This window comes from Herpailurus yagouaroundi, unplaced genomic scaffold (genome assembly GCF_014898765.1).
Source record: "Herpailurus yagouaroundi ecotype Mexico unplaced genomic scaffold, PumYag 160, whole genome shotgun sequence".
NCBI lineage: Eukaryota > Metazoa > Chordata > Mammalia > Carnivora > Felidae > Herpailurus > Herpailurus yagouaroundi.
In genome coordinates this window covers 43441564-43466364 of record NW_024412401.1, presented here as the reverse complement: position 1 = coordinate 43466364, position 24801 = coordinate 43441564, and the positions used below count along the sequence as shown (strand labels likewise).

General features: G+C 39.9%; 1 protein-coding gene and 1 long non-coding RNA gene across 2 annotated transcripts in view; one reads left to right on the top strand and one right to left on the bottom strand.

Moving 5' to 3' along the window:
* MEGF9 (multiple EGF like domains 9) overlaps positions 1 to 12778 on the top strand; it is an 88782-nt gene extending 76004 nt beyond the window's left edge. Inside the window, exons 4-6 of the mRNA XM_040482129.1 lie at positions 5300 to 5443; positions 5935 to 6204; positions 8000 to 12778. Of these exons, the coding sequence (XP_040338063.1) occupies positions 5300 to 5443; positions 5935 to 6204; positions 8000 to 8451 (866 nt within the window). The 3' untranslated portion in view covers positions 8452 to 12778. The remainder of the gene's footprint in view (positions 1 to 5299; positions 5444 to 5934; positions 6205 to 7999) is intronic.
* LOC121034904 (uncharacterized) overlaps positions 1 to 24801 on the bottom strand; it is a 37292-nt gene that overhangs the window by 6839 nt on the left and 5652 nt on the right. The window lies entirely within an intron of this gene.

The following is a 24801-nucleotide window of genomic DNA, read 5'->3' as shown; positions in this document are numbered from 1 at the left end:
TCTTTTCTTTTCTTTTCTTTTCTTTTCTTTTCTTTTCTTTTCTTTTCTTTTCTTTCTTTCTCAGTCAGCTCTGCTGGATCTTCCTTTGTTCAAGAAAAGCGCTGGAGTGCCTCAGGGCTCAGTCCTTGCCTTGTTTGCCTCCTCCATTTGTACTCTCCTCCACTGGTCTCATTCAGTCCCCTAGACTTAATTTAAAATGCCGTCTACCTGGTGCCGCCGACCAGATTTACATTTTTCTGCGGCCCCCCCCCCCCTCCTCACACGCAAAGATCCAACAGTACACTCGTCATCTTCACTGGAATGCCTTAATTGGCATCAGAACCCTAAGACATCCGAAACAACTCTTTCCTCTACCCTGGAAGCCAAGCCTGCCTTACCCCTAGTGTGCTTCATTCTGGTGACTGACACCATTCAGCCGGTTGCTCACTCCAAAAGCCTGGGGGTCATATTTGGTTCCTTTCTTTTCCTTGCAGCAAACATCAAATCCGTCAGCAAGGTCTATCAGCCCAGCATTCAGAATACACCATGGACCTGACCACTGTTTCTGACCTTTGTTATTGTCATCCTTGTGCAAGGCCCCGTCATCTCTCTGAACTACTGTGACATTCTCTGATCTCATCTTATCTCTCTGCCTCCTCTCTTGCCCTCTCACCCCAGATCCTCACCCCACCACGTAACAACCGGAGTGATCTTTTTAAAATGTAAGACCAGATCCATGCCATCCCTCTGCTTGAATCCTCGAATGGCTTCCCCTCCCTCTCGGAATAAAATTCAAACTTCTTTCTAGGGCTGACATGACTGTACATTTTTGGACCTCTGCCTTTCTCTCTGACCTTATCTTCTGTCAGTCTCCCTTGTTCACTTGGGCTTGGCCTTCTTTCTTTTGGACAGGTTGGAAGTGGGCCTTCTGTCTATAGAGAGGATCAGGCATTTCTTCCCACAACAAAGCACATTACCGTACTTCTGACACGTTTGTATATAAACTACGAAATGGTAAAATAAATAAGGACAAGGCTTTTTACAGGTGGCGATTTATGTTTTCAAAGCATTGTCACTGAATTTCGTTGGAAAGGAGCCCCACATTCTTTTCTTTGACTGGTTGTTTTCTTGGTTACCCTTACCAGATTTGTTTGCTGCCTAGCCAGTGAGCATGAGATCATCTTCAGGAAACTCTCATTCCCTTTTCTTTTTTCTTTCCTTTTCTTTTCTTTCAATGGTAATCCACTCCTTTGGCCATCTTTCAGCAAAGAGAATGTGAATTTTAAGGCAGAGTTGTTGTATTGTGGGAGGTTCCAGGCAGAGTATGATAAACAAAGTTAAACTTCAGCTTATTTTTCATATATCATTTATCATAAAAGAAAGATCCTCAGCTTTTAGATTTTAAAGGGAATTTAGATTTCATGTAGTGCAGCTTTCTTAATTTATAGATGAGGAAACTGAAGCATAAAGAGAAAACATTTGTCTTATGGAATGGATTTTTGCCCTTTTAAATATTCACATTACACAAAATCATTAGCTCAAGAATTATCCCATTTTACAGCTTAGAAAAGTGATGTTCAGAGAAGCTCTTTACGGAGGGTTACACAACTGGGAAGAGGTTCAGCTGGGAGTGGAACTCAGGTCTGACACTAAATACTGTTCCGGTTTTCTTGTGCTCTGTTGCCTCCCAGAGAGGAGTTATAAGCTGTTAGAAAAGCAAATTCACACTATCAGTACCTCCTGGATATGGACTTGGAAGGTTATGATATTTATGGTTATTTATTCTAAAAGAATTTCTTCCAAGCTTCTCGTGGAATGTTTTAAACTTGCTTGAGTTCTTGAAATATTTTTATAATACACATGTGATATAGTTTATAATGTGTTAATTTTGTAATCAGGAAAAAATAAAGACAAGGGGCTCCTGGGTGGCTCAGTTAAGCATCCGACTCTTGATTTCAGCTCAGGTCATGATCTCACGGTTCATGGGATTGAGCCTCACATACGGCTCTGCGCTGACAGCGTGGAGCCTGCTTGGGATTCTCTCTCTCCCTCTCTCTCTTTCTGCTCCTTCCTGGCTCGTGCACATGTGTGTTTTCTCTCTTTCTCTCTCAAAATAAATACACAAACTTTTTTTTTTTAAAGAGAAACATCAAGACAGTAAAAATAAAAGGGATACATGCATACCAGAGACACATGAAAATCAGAGGAGAAAGACCCAAAAGGACTATTGCCCTTGCCCTCATAGCTCTTGTTAGCATTGTGTTGTGTCTATGTCTGTCTGTACTTAATTTATTAATTTTCTTTCTCTGTAGCACTGTTCCAGGTACATGCTATTTTTGAAGCAGTGTAATGAGTCTTGTTATTATACTTATTTTCATCTTTCCTTTTGAGACAACATATTTGCCACATAAGGTTATTTTTTTCCTCATTGACTTATTGCAGGGTATGGCATAGAACAAATAGAAATAAATTTTTCCAGAAAAAAAATTTAATTGTTATAAATTGTATGATTAAATAAATTTGTATTCTAATATAAAGGGTTTAAGAGAATGCAATTATATTGTGATAAACACAAAGGCTTGAGACCTTATCTAAAATGGTAAAAGGCCCCAAAACACTAAGCATGTAGGTCCAGTAGCATTGTAGAAGCAAAGTATTAATAGTGTATATATTTACCATTTTTTAATAAGAGTAGCACTGTGGGGGCACCTGGGTGGCACAGTAGTTTAAGCATCCAACTTCAGCTCAGGTCATGATCTCACAGTTGGTGGGTTCGAGCCCTGTGTCAGGCTCTGTGCTGACAGCTCAAAGCCTGAAGCCTGCAGCCTGCTTCGGATTCTGTGTCTCCCTCTCTCTCTGCCCCTCCCCCATTCACACTCTGTCTCTCAAAAATAAATAAATGTTAAAAAAAAAAAAGAAAGAAAAAAGAATAGCACTGTGACCTTTTCTTGCCACATTAGTCACGTGCAAATGGCATGTTATTGGAACACATCTTGCCCCAAACATCCATATTCTGTTACAGAATTATTAACTTTTTTGAGGCATTTTTAAAGTTCAGGACTTTATCAGAACTTGCTTTCTTAAAAAGTATTTCCATTGCACATTTTTAATAGGGGGAGAGCAGATGGCCAGATATTACACATGATGCAGGTTTTGACTTTTCCAACTTGCAGAACACTTTGACATTTAAGATGATCTTATTTGTAGGGCCAAAATCTACAGTTTTTGTATTTTTTTCAGCTATCTTTAGTGTCACAAAGATACATAGCTAAAGAGGGATCAGGATAGAAGATCTGGAAAGAAATCAGTACCCAACATGCTTATCGCTGTATGAGGATATACTGCTACTTTGTTATGTGTGTGATAAGCATCATTAACACTAATGGGCCTTAAAAAATTATATGATTAGGGAGATCTGGCTGGCTCAGTGGGTAGAGCATGTGACTTTTGACCATGAGGCTGTGGGTTCAAGCCCTGTGTTGAGTTAGTAGATCGCTTAAAAATAAAATATTAAAAAAAATTGTATGATTAAAAGTGACATTTCCATGCAAATTTGATTTAGTTCAAAGTTCAGTGTTGAGATAATAAATTTTTGAAGCTGTCTTTCCCCATCAGTTCATGAAGTTTGGGGCAATTGTCCCATAATCACTTAAGAATTGAGATGTGCCATGTGGGTTAATACCTTTGTCATTATTTTGGTTTTCCAAATCTTGCCCCAGTTGTCAGATTATTTTATTTCGCAACCTCAGTCTCTCTCCCCTTTTTCATAAATATTTCACTTGTAACGAAAAGAAATCAAATGTAACTGTTTATGAAGAGCCTGAGCATTTAATTGTGTTTAGCTTATCAGGTAAAACTTCATTGTCTTCCTAGGTTTCTGTCACATGTTGTCACTCCTGTAAGAGCAGTTCGAAGAGGTCCTGTGCGTATATGTGGCCTCCCGAAGAAGGGATGTGGGGGTGCCTGAGTGGCTCCATTGGTTAAGTGGCTGACTCTGGGTTTCATCATGATCTCATGGTGCATGAGTTGGAGCCTCACGTTGGGCTCTGTGTGGACAGTGTGGAGCCTGCTTGGGAGTCTCTCTCCCTCCTTCTCTCTCCCCTTCCCCCACTCTCTCACACTCTCTCTCTCTCCAAATAAATAAATAAATAAACTGGAAAAAAAAAAAGGAGATGTAAATTGCATCACACTTTTCCATTTTCTGTTTTCAGACATTATACTGCTTCAGTGTCTATAGAACATCTTCTCTAATAGGGTACCAAAGGAATAGTATTACAAAACACATAACTTGGCTTTCCTCTTTCCTTTTGATTTTTTCTGCTAACCAACTGTGTATTTTTTAAAGTATTTATTTATGGGGAACCTGAGTGGCTCAATCGGTTAGGCATCTGACTTTGGCTCAGGTCATGATCTCACGGTTTGTGGGTTTGAGCCTCGTCTCGGGCTCTGTGCTGTCAGCTCAGCTTTTAAAAGTATTTATTTATTCATTCATTCATTCACTCATTCATTCATTCTTATTTATTTATTTATTTATAGTGATTTCTACACCCAACATGAGGCTCAAACTCATGACCCTAAGATCAAGAATCACATGCTCTACCAACTGAGCCAGTCAGATGCCCCTATTAATTCATTGTCTTTCCTTTGGTCTTGAATTTTTAAAATATAAAAATGTACGGAAAATAATATGGCAAATACCCATGTACCTACACCTAGAATTAATAAATATTAACATTTTGGTATTTTGTGTAATATATATATAGTTATATATTTGAAATCGAAATTACAAATAAGGTTAGGAGCCCTCTCTGGTTTTTTTCCCCTGGACTCGTTTTCCTCCTTCACTCCATAAAGACAAACAGAGCATAAAATTTGACTGTGCTCTCTTAGTCCACGTTCGATTTTTACTGCCAGTATTATGTATGTATCCAACTGCTTAGTACAGTTTTTAAAATTTTACAAGATAGGTAAGTATCCCAACTATGAAAAATCATTCTTTTTTTAAGGAGGTCTTTAGATTGATTTTATTTTTTCTTTGAAAAAATAGTTGACCTGCTTTCTGTATGTAGTCAGCAATCAACATGGCCTTATTGCTACTCGACTCATGTCCCAGCCTTTCCCTCAAGTTTCCAGTCAAGCAGGGGACACAGAAGCTACAGACCTGGCCAGTGTAGGAAAAGACAGGATGGGAACCGAACGCTGTTAATTCCTGTCGGATAAGTTCTTCTGGCTAAGTCTTAAGGTCTCTTGGGTGCAGATGTGATTTATTTAAAGTTGTTGCACTTTCAGGATAAATCTTCAAATAATTTGCTTCTTTTAGGTGCTTGTTTAAACTGCCAGGGAAATAGCAAAGGGGATCGCTGTGAAGAATGCAGAGAAGGATTTTATCAGAGTCCTGACGCCACAGAAGAATGTCTTCGCTGCCCTTGTTCAGCAGTGACCTCTACAGGCAGCTGTATCATAAGTAAGGCCTTTCTCTAAATCTTCATCTCGAGAGGAAAAAATCAGCCAGTCAGTTATCAATTGACATGAAGTGTGCTGATAAATGAAGTTCTGTAGGGTGCTGTAGGGGAAGGGTTTTGCAACCAAGTCCAAATACATAATACGAAATGAGACTTGAGGGAGAGGGGAGGAAATTTTTGTTAAAATCTTATTTTATCTTGTCTGTCGGGACTAAAGAAGAAGGAATGTGAAAGTTGTAAGGGCGCCTAGCTATTACAATTATTCATATTCCTATGTAAGCATCTTTCTTTTGTCCTCTACCTGAATAGATTCTCTGGAGGGCCCCCATCGTTTCCACCATAAGCTGGACAATTAAGGGTTAAGAAATAAGGTGTAGATCTTTAGTCTCTTTACCTTTGAGAGCAGATAGTAGGGAGGGGACAGCAGGTGTCTTGCATTTGTAATTGTAGCTCAAGACCGTACTAAGTTACGTTCCTGCCCTCTCTCTCTCAGAACTGGGTGACTTGGAGCCTACGTGTGTCCAGTGCAAAGACGGATACACAGGCCGGAACTGCAACACCTGTGAAAACGGCTATTACAATTCTGACAGCATCTGTACCAAGTGCCAATGTCATGGCCACGTGGACCCAATTAAAACTCCAAAGGTTTGCAAGCCCGAGAGTGGTGAATGCATCAGCTGCCTCCATAACACCACTGGGTTTTGGTGTGAGAACTGTCTGGAAGGCTATGTCAGAGACCTCGAGGGAAATTGCGTCAAGAAAGGTAAAACCTCACCTAAGGTTGTAAATGTAGTGCCTAAGCCTAGCAGTGAAAATTTCAGGACAGCTACCTTTAGCTTTAAAAAAACCTTCCAATCCCACGAGAGGAATTTTCCGGAAATAGATTTTGATAGGTATTTGCCTAAAGGGATCTCCTTCTATTCCTGCTGCTCTCCTGATGCTCCAAAGTCAACTCCAGAAATCTGAGGCCCGCGACAAAGGCATTGCAGGGTTCCCACATTTTCTCTTCATCTATTTTCATTTTTATGTTGATAACTTAAAAGTCCTCTCATGTCTTTTATCCTTTGCTTCTATATTCTCATCACTTCCAGTGACCATCAAAGGTCTTTGGAAGCAGGGACCTGTAATCTGGTTCGAAGTTCTGGCTGAGAAACCAGAGTCCACGGTAGCATCTGTCCTAACTTCGGGCCTGAGTTTTCCCATGTGTGATGGAGGAAGTAGTAATTGTACTCTTTTTGATTTTTAAAAGAAGTTGTTCATATGGCAAAAATGTTTCTTGCAGGAAAAGTCAGTAAAAGTTTAGATAAAAATTAATGACTAGAAATTCAGGATGAGTTACGGATATTCTGGCTTTATTGGGTCACAGAGTGATTAGACCACACCCTCCTAGAAACCACTCTCTGATAATCTGGCAGATGCTGAATCCTAGGCTGATGGACAGTCGGTCTGTGGCAAGTGTCGTCACCTCTGCCATTTTCTTAATATCCTTATTCTGTTGTGATCAAGGCTCAAAGACCGAGACTGAACCCTGTCACTAGCCTGGAGATCCTGTCACTCGGTTCTCCTTCCCATGTGCAGGCATGCTTTGTCCATACTTAGCTGGCAGGACTGTGATGATTTTCTTATTATTCACCGGGTAATATAAAACATGCCTCTTCTCGGGGTAGATTAATGTGTCTGGCTGTGGCGATGAATGATAATGACAATAGCAGTCATTTTATCGAGTGCCTGTGACGTGCCAAGCCCTGGGAACATTACGTGCGGTAACTCTAGCTCACGTAACCTTCCCCAGGGACTCCGCAAAGTAGATGTGATCATTCCCATTTTACAGATGAGGAGCCTCAGTGTTAAAAAGATGCACTTACTTATCTGTGGCCACACAGTTCTACTTGATTCCAAAGCCTGCGGTATTTCTACTGAGCTGTCCCGCATTAGCACTTTTTAATTATAAGATAGCCGCGATCTCCATGACGGGAGAATTACTACACATACAGTTAAAAGAAGGCTGTTTTTTGTTTTTTGTTTTTTTTTTATCTTGCCTGACATCAACTTTGGACACTTAAATTGTGTTTTTCAGAAGCAGCCAGAAATACAATTTTTCTTACTCCGTTTTTGCCTCTTTTGAGGAGAATTTTGCCCTTATGAAATGCCATCAGATTTGTTGCACGTATTTTAGTTCAAATGATTGTCTTTTTATTCCTGTCACTTTTAACCAAGTGACTTAGGACTCAGCAGTGAGATATTTACTGCCTTTGCAGGAATTTGTATGAATCTATCCAAGAGTCGAGAAGGATAGGAAGCTCCAACATTAAGATTTTCCCCAAGATTTTAATATTATACATTTTGGAGAACAGCCATGGGTGTCATCATCTAGCTTTCTAGACCTTGATTCTTTTCACTATATTTCTTTAAAAATTATTTTTAACTTGCATTACCTTAAAGCAGACTCTCATGTCCACATCCCACATCAACTTCCACTCCCATGTGTATTTCTTTTATTGTTTCTCAAAACTAGATAATTTTGTCTTTTACATTTCATTCTCTGTTTTTATTTTCAGAAGTTATTGTTCCAACACCTGAAGGTTCTACCATTTTGGTTTCCAATGCCTCTTTGACCACATCAGTGCCCACCCCTGTTATAAATAGTACATTTACCCCCACAACCCTGCAGACTATCTTTTCCGTAAGCTCTGCTGAAAACAGCACGTCAGCTTTAGCTGATGTTTCATGGACCCAGTTTAACATCATCATTTTGACAGTCATCATCATTGTGGTGGTGCTGCTGATGGGATTTGTGGGGGCCGTCTATATGTACCGGGAGTACCAGAACCGGAAACTCAATGCCCCCTTTTGGACCATCGAGCTCAAAGAAGACAATATCAGTTTCAGCAGCTACCACGACAGCATTCCCAATGCAGATGTGTCAGGACTGTTGGAAGATGATGGCAATGAAGTGGCTCCCAACGGGCAGCTGACCCTGACGACACCCATACATAACTACAAAGCCTGAGGAGCTAGAACTGTCACCCTGGATCGGTAGAGCACAGGGCTTACTAAGACAGCATCGGCTCCTGGGCCACATAAGGCCTGGGCAGAGTTTGCTGAGAAAGCAGAGGCGTATAGTGCATCTGGAAGTTTCAGGTACAAATGTGTAATGCACTTGGCCTATTACTCTTAGTTTCCCCATGAAGCTCCGAAGCAGTCACTGTCAATAAGGACTTGTAGTAAAGTATATTTTTGTACCCAACGACATGGGAGTATAGAAAGGCCGAACCCCACAGTGCAGCCCACATCTACTTTGACCTCCGAATAGACTCCTGGGGAAGTGCTCACCAAACCAGCGGAAACACGGTGATGGAAGTGGAGGGGGAGGACTCCAGGAAGACCTCATCTCCATTCCTGAAACACCTTTTTTAAAAGGAAGGTCAGGGATGATACTCCTTTTACTGTGCTAAAAGACATCACTGCAGAAAAGCTTAATGTCTGGGCTGTCTCACAATAAACAATCCCGATTGTTTCCAGAATAGGGGCGGAAAAGTCTCAAGAGGATCTTTAGAAAAGCTTGATTTTTCCTTCCCAAATTCTTGCTCAATGATAGGATCCAAGCACGGGATAAGCTTCTAATGGTAGAAACAGGAAACAGGAAGGTGACATCTGGTAGCAGGAAGCTGATGGTCCTCCTTAGGGTCTCAGTGTAGATGATGAATTGTCTAAAAATAAGGACTGCTCCTGCCTCTAGAGAAGTAAGGTGTATATAGTGAATGTAGCATATCTGGTCAACATTGTTATTTGTATCTATTTGTAAAAAAAAAAAAAAATCATGTCATATTTTATCATCTAGAAACTATTTGTACAGCAGTTAATGGCGTTGTAAAAAGAGCATATGGGGATTGATTAAAATATGACATAGGTGGCAATATTGCTGGAGCTGGGACTCTGGTGAACGCCAGTCATTTTTGGTCCCTCTTTGGACACTGTTGAAATTTGTAAGAGGTTGAATGTTCCCAACCTTTCTTTCCCTTTCTCGGTCTCAAAGTAGAGTTACACGTTCTTTGACTTACTAGACATTCAAGCAATAGATTTTTAAGGCCGTGATTGTTAAGCTGGGATGCAGGCTGCACTCTCTAAAGTACTCACCTGATTAGACATTAGCCAGTCTATATATTTTACATAGATCAGTGTAGAACACATCCTCATGAAAAAAAAATGTTTTTAAGTGTAAGAGACAGTCTTCCAGAGGAATTAGAAATATTTTAATTCCAAAAGAAAAGCCATCATGTCACTTGGGATCCCCTGTTTTTCATGCCTGTGAAATATTTATTATATTCTTCCTCCCCGCTCAAAAAAATACCTTCCACATTTGAACATAGTTTGTCACCCGTAGGCCGCGAGGTGTCTGCCATCTTCCTGCAGGGCTACAGTTTTGCCGTTAGAGGTAGCTCTGTGGTTCGGTGGGTACAGTTAGTCCTTGCTTTTAGACCCGGTTGTTCCCTCGAGGCCACCTACTGTCGCCCTCGTCTGTTATGATATTGACAGGTTGTGGGTGCAGCAAGCCAGGGAAAGCAGCCAGAAGTCAAATATAGATATTTATTAGGAGGAACAGCAAACTGTCAGGTGGCGAGAAAAGAAGCAAAGATTTGTTAGATTAGACCTAGAACATCCAAGTTGACAACCTTGCCTGCCTTCCCTGGAGAAACGCCTGGAATTTGTTCAAATCTCTGTAGGAGACCCCTAAGCTTTCTCAGGTTTTAGAGATGACGTTCTGGAGGATGGACAGATAGATAGTCCAGTTCTGTAACCTGAGGTGCTCTGAATGTTTGGCCATTGCTCATGAGAGGAGAGGATACATTACATTACATTATATTTTAAAAATCAGTGGATATTCCTATAGGCCTTTGCAGTTCGCAAAGCCCATTGCCACACGTATGTCCTCCGTTCCTCACCCTAGCCCCTTGAGGAAGTAGTTGTTGTCCCCATTTTACAGATGAGGTTAAATGTCTCACTCAAGGCTGCACAATATGTCATTATCAGGCTTGGAATCGGGCCTCCTGACTCTGAAGCACATATATATTCTTCCAACTCTAGGCCAAGGTAGAAACTGCTAGCCATGGACAGAGAGGCTGGGAGGGACCATCCCGTCTGTGAATGTTTCCAACTTCGTGAGTACAAGGTACAGTCCAGGGCCATACAGCTGGGAAGGGTTTTGTGGAAAGGACCCTGGAGAATTACTGCCTGCGGCCAGTGTTGGTGACAAGAAAACAAAACTACGGGTTGTTGTGCTTCCTCAAAGAGAACTGACCCTCGTGAGCAGGGAGGGAAATGTGTTTTCCCCAGCAGCCCCCACTGACGCACGGGCAGACAGAGCACTGCACAGTTCCAAGGAAGGGGGCCTGTCTCCCAGACTGCACCCCTCAAGGTGAGGGGTTGAGCACGGTGGGAAATAAGCACTGGTTACACGGAAGTTACCCCAGTAGAGCAAGCGTGAGTGTTTGTCGGGGTCTAAGAGCCAAAGCCAAATAGTCCAGATTCTGGCCATAGAGAGGTTGCTTGAAAGAGAGCCTGAAAGGCATTGCAAACATTGAATCACAAGGAACATTAATCTCTAAGGAATTACTGACAGCTCCTAGGTCAGGTTCTCAATTTTTCCCAGTGGAAAAAAAATTGAGGTCTTAAAACTGGTTTTAAGTAATATTCTTTAGTGTCCCCTGCTTTTTGCTGGTGGAAATAATTTTGCTCTAGAATATAAATCAATCATGAAGTGATCTACCGGCAAAATCAGACTAGGAAACCACTATGGAATGCATTGCACACATTCGTTCCTCTGAAGGCAGGGTCTCCCTGAGCTATGACGTTTCACACCAGGATCCCGTCGGTCTTCTAGAAAGATAATATTGGAAGACCTTTTGAATAAGTGTTAGAAATGTGTTTATTTTTGATTAAGACTAATGTGACCCTTACTGATAAATGACAGATACTGCTATTAAGTGATCATTTTGTCTTCATTCATTCATTTTCATAAGCCCTGACGTATTTCTGACAGAAATCCTAGGTAGTGTTGTAAAATATGTCTGTCCTCCCTTATTGTCCTCTCCCTCCCTGCACTGGCTAGCTCCTAGATATCTCTTATGAATGGAATTTCTCCAGTGATAGAGAAAAATGGTGACAGAAACTAACGCTCATTTATACCAAGGTCCTATGGATTTAATGTGTTACCACTCTTCGGGATAACCTGCATTTTAAGAGAGAACAGAGCAGATGTGACGTGGGAGGAGAGATTTGGGGGGAGAGGATTTGTAGAGGTGTCAAATTATATGGCTACTCTCTAGCCCTAACATTCCCCAGAAAACGGATCATTAAAGCAATACTCATGACCCCACTAGTTCATTTTGGTCAGAGAGTGCCTTCCGGACGTTTAGCCCTTCTCGTGCTGTTTTGGAGGCAGAGAACTAAAGCAATAGAATGTCTTCCTAAGAGCTTCAGTCGGGACGGGGTTATCAGATCATTCACCACGGTCCTATATTTTTTGTAGGACTTATGGTAAACATAAGACCACTCATCATGAACATTCCCTGGTTCTTATGCTTTGAAGTGTGTGGGCAGGAGTTGAATCTACACATCTCAAGGAAAGAAAGCTCTCTGATAAAAAGTTGAGAGAAGTACAGAGCAACCCAGCGTAACCTGTTAGAGCAAGGAAAGCATTTCTGGCCTCATCCACAAAGACTTTTGGTCCGTTATGATCTTGACGGCATGGGGCTTGGGAACTAACATGAGTTTGGCGTGTGTGGGGGAGTGATGAAAGGTTAGCACAATTTTCCTCTTTAACCCTGAGCCAGTGACCATGCCGAGGGAAAAAGCAGGAAGAACACACCGATTCATCCGAAGACATCAGATCACGTCAAATGGACTGAAGGTTATGGATCGTTAAAATGGCAGTGGTTGAATGATGCTTTTTCAAAGGCAGTTGGGAACCCCTGTTACTCGTAACTTACACACAGGCAAGAATTGTGACGGTGGTGAGCACATGAGCCCAGGGCTTCTGAGCCAACTTAGCCCAAAGCCCAGTGATTCACAGCTGAGTTTTAATGCTAGGCACGTGCACTCTGCCATAGGTTACATCTTAGCCCGGGCTATTAGGGGATGTTCCTAAAACATTAAACTCCTATGTATGTCACTAAAATTCTAACACAAATTCTAAAAACGTATCTCCTACAGATGCTGTACTAGGCTTCATGATGCATTTCTAAATTTGTGTATGATTTGAATATATGAAAGAATTTATACAAGAGTGTTATTTAAAATTATTAAAAAATAAATGTATATAATTTGTACCTATTGTAGATTTGTTGTTTTCCTTTTTTGTGTGTGTGGTCAGTGTTGTTGGAAGTCTTTTAATATATGTCACAGAGCATCTATTTTCAAACCACTTCATGAAAATCTTTGAACCCTTTGTTGATTTACTATGCTTTTTGTTTTAAGTTCCTTTAAATCATGTTTTCCACTTAGGAACAAACATGCCATGAGATTCCCCCTCTTGGAACAAAACAAAACAACCTGAGGGGGGGGAAAGCATATATTAACAGATATTCTTATTTGTACTTTTGCCTGTACCCTATGAGATTCATTAGGCTTTCCATGAAAATTTTAAAGAAAAAACGTGCTCCTTTTAAATTTTGTTTTCATACATATAAAAATTTTCCTTTCTTCATATAAATCTGAATGGAATCATGTTCTATATGTTTATTAGACAGCCTGCAATGAGAGTACATATTTTTATGATTTTGAGGAACCCATGAAGATCCTGTATTTTGACAAAGCTCAATGGTATTTAATGATGGGATGCCATCTAGACATCCTAGGGGCACTTTGAAAAAAGAAAAAGTAGGTCAGGCCTTTCTTTGTGCTGAGAGCTTTATTATGTCTTCAATTTTTTTAAGTTTATTTATTTTTGAGAGAGAGAGGGAAGCAGGGAGACAGAGGATCCCACAGAGAATCCCTGATGCAGGGCTTGAACTCACAAACCCAGAGATCATGACCTGAGCTGAAATCAAGAGTTGGAAGCTTAAAGGACGGAGCCATCCAGGCACCCCTGTGCTGAGAGGTTTATAAACTTCAGTTGGTTTATTCACCTTCAGGTGGTTGCTATTTAAACTTTAAAACCCTGTTTTTCCTTTCTTTTCTGGTCATCCAAGAAAATAAGTTGTATTGCTCTATAATCCTACCTTATATGTTTCTATATGTGATTCTATACATGTAGTTCTATAATGTATACAATTTGGGTATTATTTTAAGGGAACAGAATAAGCATGGCAGAAATCTAAGTAAAATTTCAAAAGAAATATGTGTACAGTGCCAAAAAGATTACTTTTATAGTGCTGTATTCATACCTTGGATGAAAGTGCATCAAAGGTATTTACTAGGTTATCAAAATTGGGTGTATTCGTTTTCCATGGGAGTATAAGTTGCATATGTTTTCAAAAATTCCACATGCTCCATTATGGTTAAACCAGTAACTTCCAAGTAACAATTATGTTTAGTTACATTTATAAAGTTAAGCTAAATTCAAAACAACAAAATGTTTTTCATGAGGTGATTATATTAGAAGTGTTAACTGACAGGCTTAAAAGTGATATTTTAAGTGAATGTTAAAAAGACATCCTTTCTACATATAAATTAGCTTTTCAAGGCAATTTTATGAAAAGATTATTGTAGTACTTCTTGTACAGGCTTTCTAATACTTCCACTTACAAAATGAAAGCCATCACAGAACGTTAAATGTGTTATTTGTATTAAAACGTAGGTTTTAAACCTTGTATGTCAAGCACTGAACTTTCAGACAGTTGCACAAAACACCGGCAAAATGTTTTCCTTTGTATTTAGTAAGAGCAGGTTTGGGGTAATAAAGGAAGTGTTTGGGAGGAAATCTTTTGTGGTTTCCTTTCTGTTGTCAGATCAACTGCTACAGTCTTATATGTCAATACTGGTTTTTTTTTTTTTTTAAGTTTATTTTTGAGAGACAGACAGGGCATGAGTGGGGGAGGGGCAGAGAGAGAGGGAGACAGAATCTGAAGCAGGATCCAGGCTCTGAGCCGTCAGCACAAGAGCCCGGCACAGGGCTTGAACCCACGAACCGTGAGATCATGACCTGAACCAAAGTCAGACTCTTAACCAAGCCACCCAAGCACCTCTGTTAATACTGTTTTCTTAATCTTGCTCTCAAATAACGAAGAGTCTTAACCCTTCCTTACGTTCATTAACCATTCTAACCCAACTATGTTTGACTCATGTATAACTTCCTATAGATGCCAGATTATATGATGCCTTTCTCCCTTTGCTGGTACTATGTTTTCTAACATCCTTGAGACTGTTTATTCATTCTTTGCAACCCCTTGGTAAACGACAGTTGATCAATCCTTAATTTGTATCTCTTTTGCCTAATGAATATCTCTCTTATTGCACATATTTTTTTTTTTTTTGGAATACTCATTATTTTATCTTCCCCATTAGACTCTATAATCCTTGAAGTCAGGAGCATTTATTGTCCTATCTCTGGAATGTGGCATAAGCGCTGACACATTGTGGGTGCTCAGTAAGTTGTGGTTTAAAACAAAAGGTACTTGACAGATACCGAAATATGTGAACTTACTTGGTGAAGTATTATAAGAAATGTGGTGAGTGAACTTATTTGGTGAAGTATTATTAGAAATATGCAGTAGGTAACACAGTATATCTTTTTTTTTTAATGTTTTTATTTATTTTTGAAACAGAGAGACAGAGCATGAGCAGAGGAGGGACAGAGAGAGGGGGAGACACAGAATCCGAAGCAGGCTCCAGGCTCTAAGCTGTCAGCACGGAGCCCGACGCGGGGCTCGAACTCACGGACTATGAGATCATGACCTGAGCCGAAGTCGGATGCTTAACCGACTGAACCACCCACGTGCCCCAACAGTATATCTTATTTAATAGAGGTATCAGCATAGGGCTTCAGAGAGCCTGAGAAACTCTTGAAATTGCATTCTGCTTTGTGAATATAAATAATTTGTGTGTATGTGTGTGCTTGTGGGGGTGTGTGCGTGTGTTTCTGGAGGAAAGGTCCATACCCTTAATCATAGTCTCCAAAGGATCTATGATCCCAAAAGGATTAGCGACGATATGGATGGCAATTAATTTTGTGTATTTCAGCAGTAAAAACCTTTCCACTGAATGGAAATCAGTACAGCCTTGATTCAAGAAATCCACTTCTGGGAATTCCTCATAAGAAAATGACCTAAAAAGCAGAGTTCTGTGCAAAAGTGTTTTTTTTTTTCTCCAGGGTTGTGTATAAAGTTAAAAAAATGAGGACAAATCCTAGATGTTCAACAGTAGAGATATGGCTTAGTGCATGCACTTGTGGAGATAAAATACAATCATTAAAATGAAGGGAAGAATGATTAAAGACAGAATTAAGGTTTAGTGAAGGAAAACAGGGTATTTTGCAGATGTGTGTGCAATTCCACCTCTGGTATACAGTTTAGAAAAACTGTTACGTGTGTGCACCACAACCCACATATCAAATTCTTCACCGCAGCATCATTTGTTATCGCAAAATAATTGGAAATACCCCAATTGTCTGGCAGTAGAAGAATTGATTGGATTTGGATTGTGAAGTGGGATTGTGGTATATCCAAATACTTTGAACAGAATTTTAGGCAGTAGTCAAAAATGAATGAGTTATAGCTATATATATCAATATGGATGAATCTCCAAAACATAATGTCAAGCAAAAAAGCAAGCCATAGAGAAAATATACAATATAATTTTTTTATATAATGGCCAAAAAGGGAAATAGAATATATTGTTTAAAAATACATACATATATGAGAAAACTATAAAGAAAAACAGAAAGATTAATGCCAAAATAAAGATAACTATGTAAGAGAGAGGGGGATGCAGAGATGACCTCAAAGGTACTAGTAATGTTTAAGAAGCATGTGTGTATATGAGCTTTTTACTGTATTATTTTAAAATTTTTTTTTAATTTTTTTTTTTTTTTTGGAGAGAGAGTGTGAGTGGGGGAGGGGCAAGAGAGAGGGAAACACAGAATCCGAAGCAGGCTCCAGGCTTTGAACTGTCAGCACAGAACCCTATGCGGGACTTGAACTCACGAACCGTGAGATCATGACCTGAGCCAAAGTCAGATGCTTAACCTACTGAGCCACTCAGGGTCCCCATATTGTATTTTTTTTACACTATTTGCATATACCCACACAAGCATACACACATATTCTGGTATCCATGTAACATTTCATAGTGAAAGTTTTCAATAGGATATAAACTGGTGGATACAACATGATTTAACTATGTTGAAAAAAATAATACAGAAAATGTTTGGAAGGAAATACCATAATTTGTGATATCTGCACTAAAAAAAACCAGTGTTACAACTGATACCACAGAAATACAAAAGATTCTAAGAGATTACTATGAATAATTATATGCCAACAAATTGGACAACCTAGAAGAAACAGGTAAATTCCTAGAAACATACAATCTACCAAGACAGAATCATGATGAAATAGGAAATCCGAATATCCCAATTACTAGCAAGGAGATTGAATCAGTAATTGAAAACTTCCCAACAAACAGAAGTCCAGGTGAATTCTGGCCAAGCATTCAAAGAAGAATTAATACCAATCCTTCTCAGACTCTTCCAAAAAATAGTAGAGGGAGGAGCTCTTCCAAACACATGTTATGAGGCCAGTATTACCTTGATATCAAAACCAGACAAGGATGCCACAAGAAAAGAAAATTACAGGCCAATATCCCTGATGAAGATAGATACAAATATCCTCAACAAAATATTAGCAAACTGAATTCAACAATACATTGAAAGAATCATACACCATGACTGAGTGGAATTCATTTCAGGGATGCAAGGATGGTTCAACAATTGTATATCAATGGAATAGACTATATTAACAAAATGAAGTATAAAAATCATATGGTCAATGGGATGCCTGGCTTGCTCATTCAGTAGAGCATACGACTCTTGATCTTGGCGTCATGAGTTTGAGTCCCACATTGGTTGTAGAGATTACTTAGAAAATTGAAAATCATATGATCATCTCAATAGATGCAAAGAAAGCATTTGACAAAATTCAACATCCACTTATGATAAAAACTCAACAAAGTGGGTATAGAGGCAACCTACCTCAACATAATTAGGGCCATGTATGACAGATCCACATTTAATAGCAAGTGGAAAGTTTTTTCTCCAAGATCAGGAACAAGAGTAGAATGTCCACTCTCCTCTTTTATTTAACAGAGTATTGGAAATCCTAGCCAGTGCAATTAGGCAAGAAAAATAAATAAAAGGCATCTAAATTGGAAAGGAAGAAATAAAACAGTCACTATTGCAGATGGCACAATATTATATATAGAAAACCCTAAAGACTCCATTAAAAAAAAAACTGTTAGAATGAATAAACATATTTGGTAAAGCTGCAGGATACAAAATCAATACACAGAAATCTGTTGCATTTCTTTACACTAATAATGAACTATCAGATAAATTAAAACATACTCATTTACAATTGCATTAAAAAGAATAAAATACTCAGGAATAAATTTAATCAATGAGGTGAAAGACCTGTATATTGAAAACTATAAGACAGGGGCGCCTGGGTGGCTCAGTCGGTTGAGCGTCCGACTTCGGCTCAGGTCATGATCTCACGGTGTGTGAGTTCGAGCCCCGCGTCGGGCTCTGTGCTGACTGCTCGGAGCCTGGAGCCTGTTTCGGGTTCTGTGTCTCCCTCTCTCTCTGACCCTCCCCCGTTCATGCTCTGTCTCTCTCTGTCTCAAAAATAAATAAACGTTAAAAAAAAAAAAGAAAACTATAAGACATTAATGAAAAAAATTGAAGACACAAATAAGTGGAAAAATATTTCATCCTCATGGATTGGAAGAATTAATATTATTAAAAAGTCCATATTACTCAAAGCAATGTACAGATTCAATGTCATCCTTATGGAAATTTCAATGGTATTTTTCATGGATATAGAACAAATAATCCTAAAATGTGTAAGAAGTAACAAAGACCTCGAATAGCTAAAGCAATCTTGAGAAGAATAAAAAGCTGAAGCCATCATGCTCTTCAACCTAGAACTATGTTACAAAGCTACAATAATAAAACAGTATGGCATTTACATAAAAACAGACACATAGATCACCATAAAGTCCTGAATAAACCCACGCATACATTTTACAGCAATAAAGGAGCCAAGGATATACAGTGGGAAAAAGACTGTCTCTTCAATAAATGGTGTTGAGAAAACAGGCTACCATACGCAAAAGAATGAAACTGGACCACTATCTTAACACCATATACATAAGTCAACTCGAAATGATTTAAAGACTTGAATGTAAGACCTGAAAACATAAAACTGGAAGAAGAAAACATAGGAAGAAAGGTCTTGATGATGACTTTTTGAATCTGACATTAAAAGCAAAGACAACAAGGGCAAAAATAAACAGGGGGGACTACATCAAACTAAAAAGTTTCTGCACAGCAAAGGAAACCATCAACAAAAATGAAAGGGCGACCTATTGAGTGGGAGAATATAATTGCAAATCAATATATCTGATAAGGTACTAAAATCCAAAATATACCAAGAACTCATACAACTCAATAACAACAACAAAAAAGTGTCATTAAAAAATGGGCAGAAGATCTGAATCGACATTTTCCCAAAGATGTACAGATGGCCATCAGATATATGAAAAGACGCACAGTATCATTAGTTAGCAGGGAAATGCAAATCAAAACCACAATGAGGTATCACCTCACCCCTGTCAGAATGGCTAGTGTCAAAAAGACAAGAAATAACAACTGTTGACATGGATGTGGAGAAAAGGGAACCCTTGTGTACTGTTGGTGGGAAGGTAAATTGGTGCAGTCACTATGGAAAATGGTACAGAGGTTCCTGAAAAAATTAAAACTAGAATTACCATATGATCCAGTAACTCCACTTCTGGTTTTTTATCTGAAGAAAATGTAAACACTCACTCAGAAAGATACCTGCACTCTCATGTTCATTGCAGCATTATTTACAGTAGCCAAGGTATGGAAACAACCTAAGTATCCATCGATGGATAAATGGACAAAGAAATTGTGGTAGATATATGCAAAAATGGAATATTATTAAGCTCTAAAAAACAAAATCTCGCCATTTGCCACAATATGGATGGACCTCAAGGGCATTGTGCTAATAAGTGAAATAAGTCAGACAAAGAAACACAAGCATCACATGATCTGTTTTATACGCGGAATCTAAAAATAAAATACCCAAGCTCATAGAAACAGAGAACAGACCGGTGGTTGTTCCCACCAGGGTGGGAGAAACGGGCGACCTTTTTTTTATTGAAAAGGTTAAACAAAACAAAACCAAGTGTTAGAGACGTGGAAGTGTATAAATAGCCCAATGATTAGGACAAACAAATCAAAGAGATAAAGGTTACAAAACAAACCCTCTACATTTTATTTCTTAATGGTAAAAGACCAAATCGTCAGGTCCTCCTAAGTGTTTATGCACTTAATACCAGAACTTCAGAACACATGAAGCAAAAGCTGATAGTGCTGAAAGGAGAAATAGTCAAAACCACAGTTACAGTTGGAGATTGCAACCACTTTATCAATGCGTAGAACAAGTAGACAGAAAACTAGTAAGGATATAGAATGCTATCACCAGCTTGACCTTAACTGACACAGACTCATTCAACATAGCACAATATATATTCTTTTCCACTGCACATGGAACATTTACCGAGACACCCTATGCTGAGCCATAAAATAAGTCTTACAAATTTTTTAAAAGTTTTTTTTAGTTAAAAAAAAATTTTAAAGTAGGCTCCACACCCAATATGGTGCTTGAACCCATGACCCTGAGATCAAGTCACATACTCCACTGACTGAGCCAGCCAGGCATCCTCCCATAAGCCTTACAAATTAAAAAAAAAAAAAAAAAAAATAAAATCATACAAAATATGTTCTCTGACCTCAATGGAATTAAATTAGAAATTAGTAACCGAAATATAGCTGGAAAATTCTGGAGTCTTTTAAAACTAACATCTCTCTCTCTCTTGTTTTAAGTAAGCTTCATGCTCAGTGCAGAGCCCAATGTGGGACTTGAACTCACAGCCCTGTGATGCTTGACCCACTGAGCCACCCAGGGACCCCAAAACTAACATACTTCTAAATAACCCATAGGTCAAAGAAAAAAAAGAAAAAATAAAGTATTTTAAACTGAATTAAAATGAAAACACAGCATTTCAAATTTGCCGGATTCAATTGAAGCAGTGCTTGGAGGGAAATTAGGAGCACTGAATGTTTACATTAGAAAAAAGGAAAGATCTCAAATCAATAATCCAACCTTCTATCCTAAAAAAAAAAAAAAAAAAAAAAAAAAACACAAAAACTAGAAAAGGAAGAGCAAAATAAACCCCAAAGAAGCAGAAGATATAATAAAGATACGGGCAAAAATAAATATGAAAGAAAACAATGGAAAATCAATGGAACTAAAATTTGTTCTTTAAGAAATTCAATACGATTGATAAACTTTCAACCAGAATCGTCAGGTTTTCAAAAAGAGAAAGAAGACACACACACAATGAGTATCAGGAATGAGAGAGGGAGGGGCGCCTGGGTGGCTCAGTCGGTTGAGCATCCGACTTCGGCTCAGGTCATGATCTCGAGGTTTGTGAGTTCGAGCCCCACGTCAGGCTCTGTGCTGACAGCTCAGAGCCTGGAGCCTGCTTCAGATTCTGTGTCTGCCTCTCCCTCTGCCCCTCCTCTGCTCATGCTCTGTCTCTCTCTGTCTCAAAAATAAATAGAAACATTAAAAAAAAATTAAAAAAAAAAAAAGGAATGAGAGAGGGAATATCACTACAGATCCTACAGACGTTAAAAGGATAATAAGGGACGTTTACTGTTGTAAGCATGCTCTGAAGGTGCACACATAAGTTGTGTCTTTCCTCGGCGTCTGCTTTATTCAGTCGTAAGGTGAACATAATTATAAAGCAGGTTGAGGATTCCAAACTCAGTGACATTTCACTCTGTGTTTAGCTCCACCTCTCTTACCTGTCACACAACAAACAAGATAGAACAGGGGGTAGGAAGTCGAGCGAACCAAAGGCAAAAGTCACTCTGCGGGTGTGCAGTTGAGATAAGGCCTCTGGCCCCATCAGGGTCCGCTCTCCGCACTTACTGCTTATTATGTTCAAGCAGTGAAGGATCTCAGTTCTTCTGGGGGATAAGTCAGGCAGAACCTTCGGTGGCAGCTGCTTTTTGAAGCGGTCAGACGTAGAAGGGTCAGTGTCTGAGGAGTCTTGACAGTGTGCTGCAAAGATCCCCTCTTTTTAAAGGGATTTAATGAGCCCTGGGCTTTTGCAGGCCTCCTCTGTTTCTGCTGCTTGTCACTTCGGAGCGTGTCATCAGCAGGTGCTGGTCTCCGCGATACCTGGTCTTAGCGGCAACACCCTTAGCTGTTGGCGTCATTGCTTGACACAGGCTCCTGTTTGACAAGTGCCTCCATCTTGCTCTTCACATACGCCAATACATTTGATGATTTAGGTGAAACGTACAGATTCCTTGCAAGACACAGACTATCAAAGCTCTCTCCAAAAGTGATAGATAACAGCTCAATCTTTTAATAGCCCTCTATCTATTAAAGGAATAGAATTTGTACTTACCAACTTCCTACCAACAAAACAAAACAAAACAAAACAAAACAAAACAAAACAAAAACCTTCCAAGTTCAGAGAGCTTCATAGCTGAATTCTAGGAAACATTTAAAGAAGAAAGAATACTTAATCCCACACAAACTCTTCCAGAAAAATTAAAAAGGAGATAACCCAACTCATTCTATGAGACTAGCGTTACCCTGATACTAAAACCAAAGACATCACAAGAAAACTACAGACCAATATCCCTCATGAGCACAGGCATAAATACTTCCAAGAAGATGTAAGCAAATTAAATACAACAGTACACTAAAAAGATAGAACTTCATGACTACCTGGGATTTATCCCATGGATTCAAAGCTTGTCCGTAAATCAACCAATGGAATTCACACAGACTGAAAAAAAAAGTATTTGATGATCATCCCAAGAGATACAGAAAAAGCATTTGACCAAGTCCGACACTGATTTGTGATAAAGATGATGAAGAAGAAGATGCTGATGATACTTCTCTGCTATCGAGTTATCGGTTCAGTTTGACGGCTGGACTGTCTTTATCTATTTAATCCCACTGCCAGGCACAGGCCCTGCCCACCTCCCCCACCCCCCAAAAGCTCAATAAAAGCAGTAAATGAATGAGTGAATCAGCTGTATTGCAGTTTTTACACTGGTAAACACGGTGGAGACACAGGAGTATGCTTCGGTTGGGAGGCTTCGAATTAATGTAAGCCTGAACCCAAACCCAAACTGTTATGTTGGGCAGCCCCAAGCCACTTGCAAGGAGAAATGTTTTTCTGGAGGGTGACCCTGGAAATAAACAGCACAAGGTATCCTTCTGTGGGATGGTGCTGATCAAGCTCATTCCTTCAGGGCAGAGATCTCGCCCACAGACTGGACCGCAGATTCTCAAGCATTTGGGCATGTGCTGACTGTGTGGGCAGCAAACTCAGTCTGATATATGGATGCTTTGGGGGCCCTCCCCTTCCTGCCTCTATTCTTAGTAGCTTGCAGAACCAACAGGCTATCGCTCAGCTTTTTAATTTCCTCCAAACATTTTCTAAACGAGCCATTGTTATCTTTAATCACCATGCTAGGGGATTATCCAGTTTCATTCGAAGAAGCTATTTTTGCCAAGAGATGAGATTCTTCCAGACAAGGATAAAGACATTAATGGTTGTCTCTTGAGGGTCTGTTTTAGTTGAGATAATAATTTTGGGGTAATTAAGCAAATTGTATGGGCTCCAACGGTCCATTAATCTCCAAAGGAATTGTCTGAAACGGAGAGGGCCTTTGTCCTCTGGAGCAAGAATCAGAGTTTGGTGACAGTTATATTTCGAATTTCCTTAATTAAAATGAAAAGGTAGCGACGTTGACAGGTGTGGCGCCGGGGTAAAGAATTCACTTTATTTCCTCATAATATGTACCTCACCTTTTTTGTCTGAAAAGACAGAGATCATTACGACGCCAGCAAACCCAGGGCAAAGGTTACATTAGCAGTTGACGCCCAAATTTCGCTGAGCTCCTCAGCAACCGGCAACATCTCTTACTTAGCTATTACTACCGAATTAAAGGATGCATGCTGGAACATCAACCGAAAAATCTCTTCAGTGGAATTCTAAAGAAACTATCGGTAGCAGTAAGCAGAGCGATATGGCCCCCGGGGCAGGTTTCACAACCGGAGGACCTCGGGGAAGTGAGTAATGGCACTTAGTCCTACTTACTGTAAAAGTCCTACTCTGTAAAAGGAATGATACTGACCTTAGGGTTGCATCGACCTTGAAGTAAACCTTAAATGGGAAGCACCCCGACGCGTGCTATAGCTATGATGAATGATGGTTTCTCCCTCCGTCCCCTTTGTTTTAAGAGATCTTCAACACAAGCCTTATCCCCTCTCCCCCCACCCAAACCAGGGCTGTTCTTTGTCCAATGAGTGGGGAACTGGATCTGGGACCAGGTGCCTGGTTTTCTGGGTAGAAAACCAACCCACGTCCCAGTATTGGAGTAAGGCCACTCCTAGGTTTTAGGTATATTTGGAAGGAAACAAAATACTTCTCTAACTTGAATTGCTGCTGTCTCTTGGTTTTCAGCGGGGGGATCTCCGGGCCAGGGTGGCATCCCCAGGAGGCTGAAGCGGGCGTTGGGGCCTGTTGTCTGCATCCCTGTGGTCCCCCAGGGATTCACAAGAGTTGCCACGTTGGCCCACGGGAATGGATGGGAAGTGAACACTGCCGAAGGAGGAGGGTACGGGCTTTGGAGGCTGCATGGTTAGTTTGGAATCCGGGCTCTGCTATAAATTTACGGGGTGAACTGAAGCAGGCCACTGACCCCATCTGGGGCTCAGTTTATCCATCGCTACATCCAAGGGATTTAGTTAAATGTCCTCTGTGAGCGCCCTTCTCACTCTTGTATTCTCTCGGGGGAGGAGAAAAGTTTTGGGGATAAGATCGTTAATTCCAGTTAGGGTTTATTCATTCTCTCACCTATTATCTGCCGGACACTATAATAGACCCTACAATACAGAATTAAAAGTCTCTGCTATCAAAAAGCCAGAGTTCATATTGTATGGTCCTAGGTATATCAAAGTCTAGAAAGGCAAATCTTTAATGACAGAAAAGTAGATCAGTGGTTTTTCCTGAGGTGGAAGGGAGA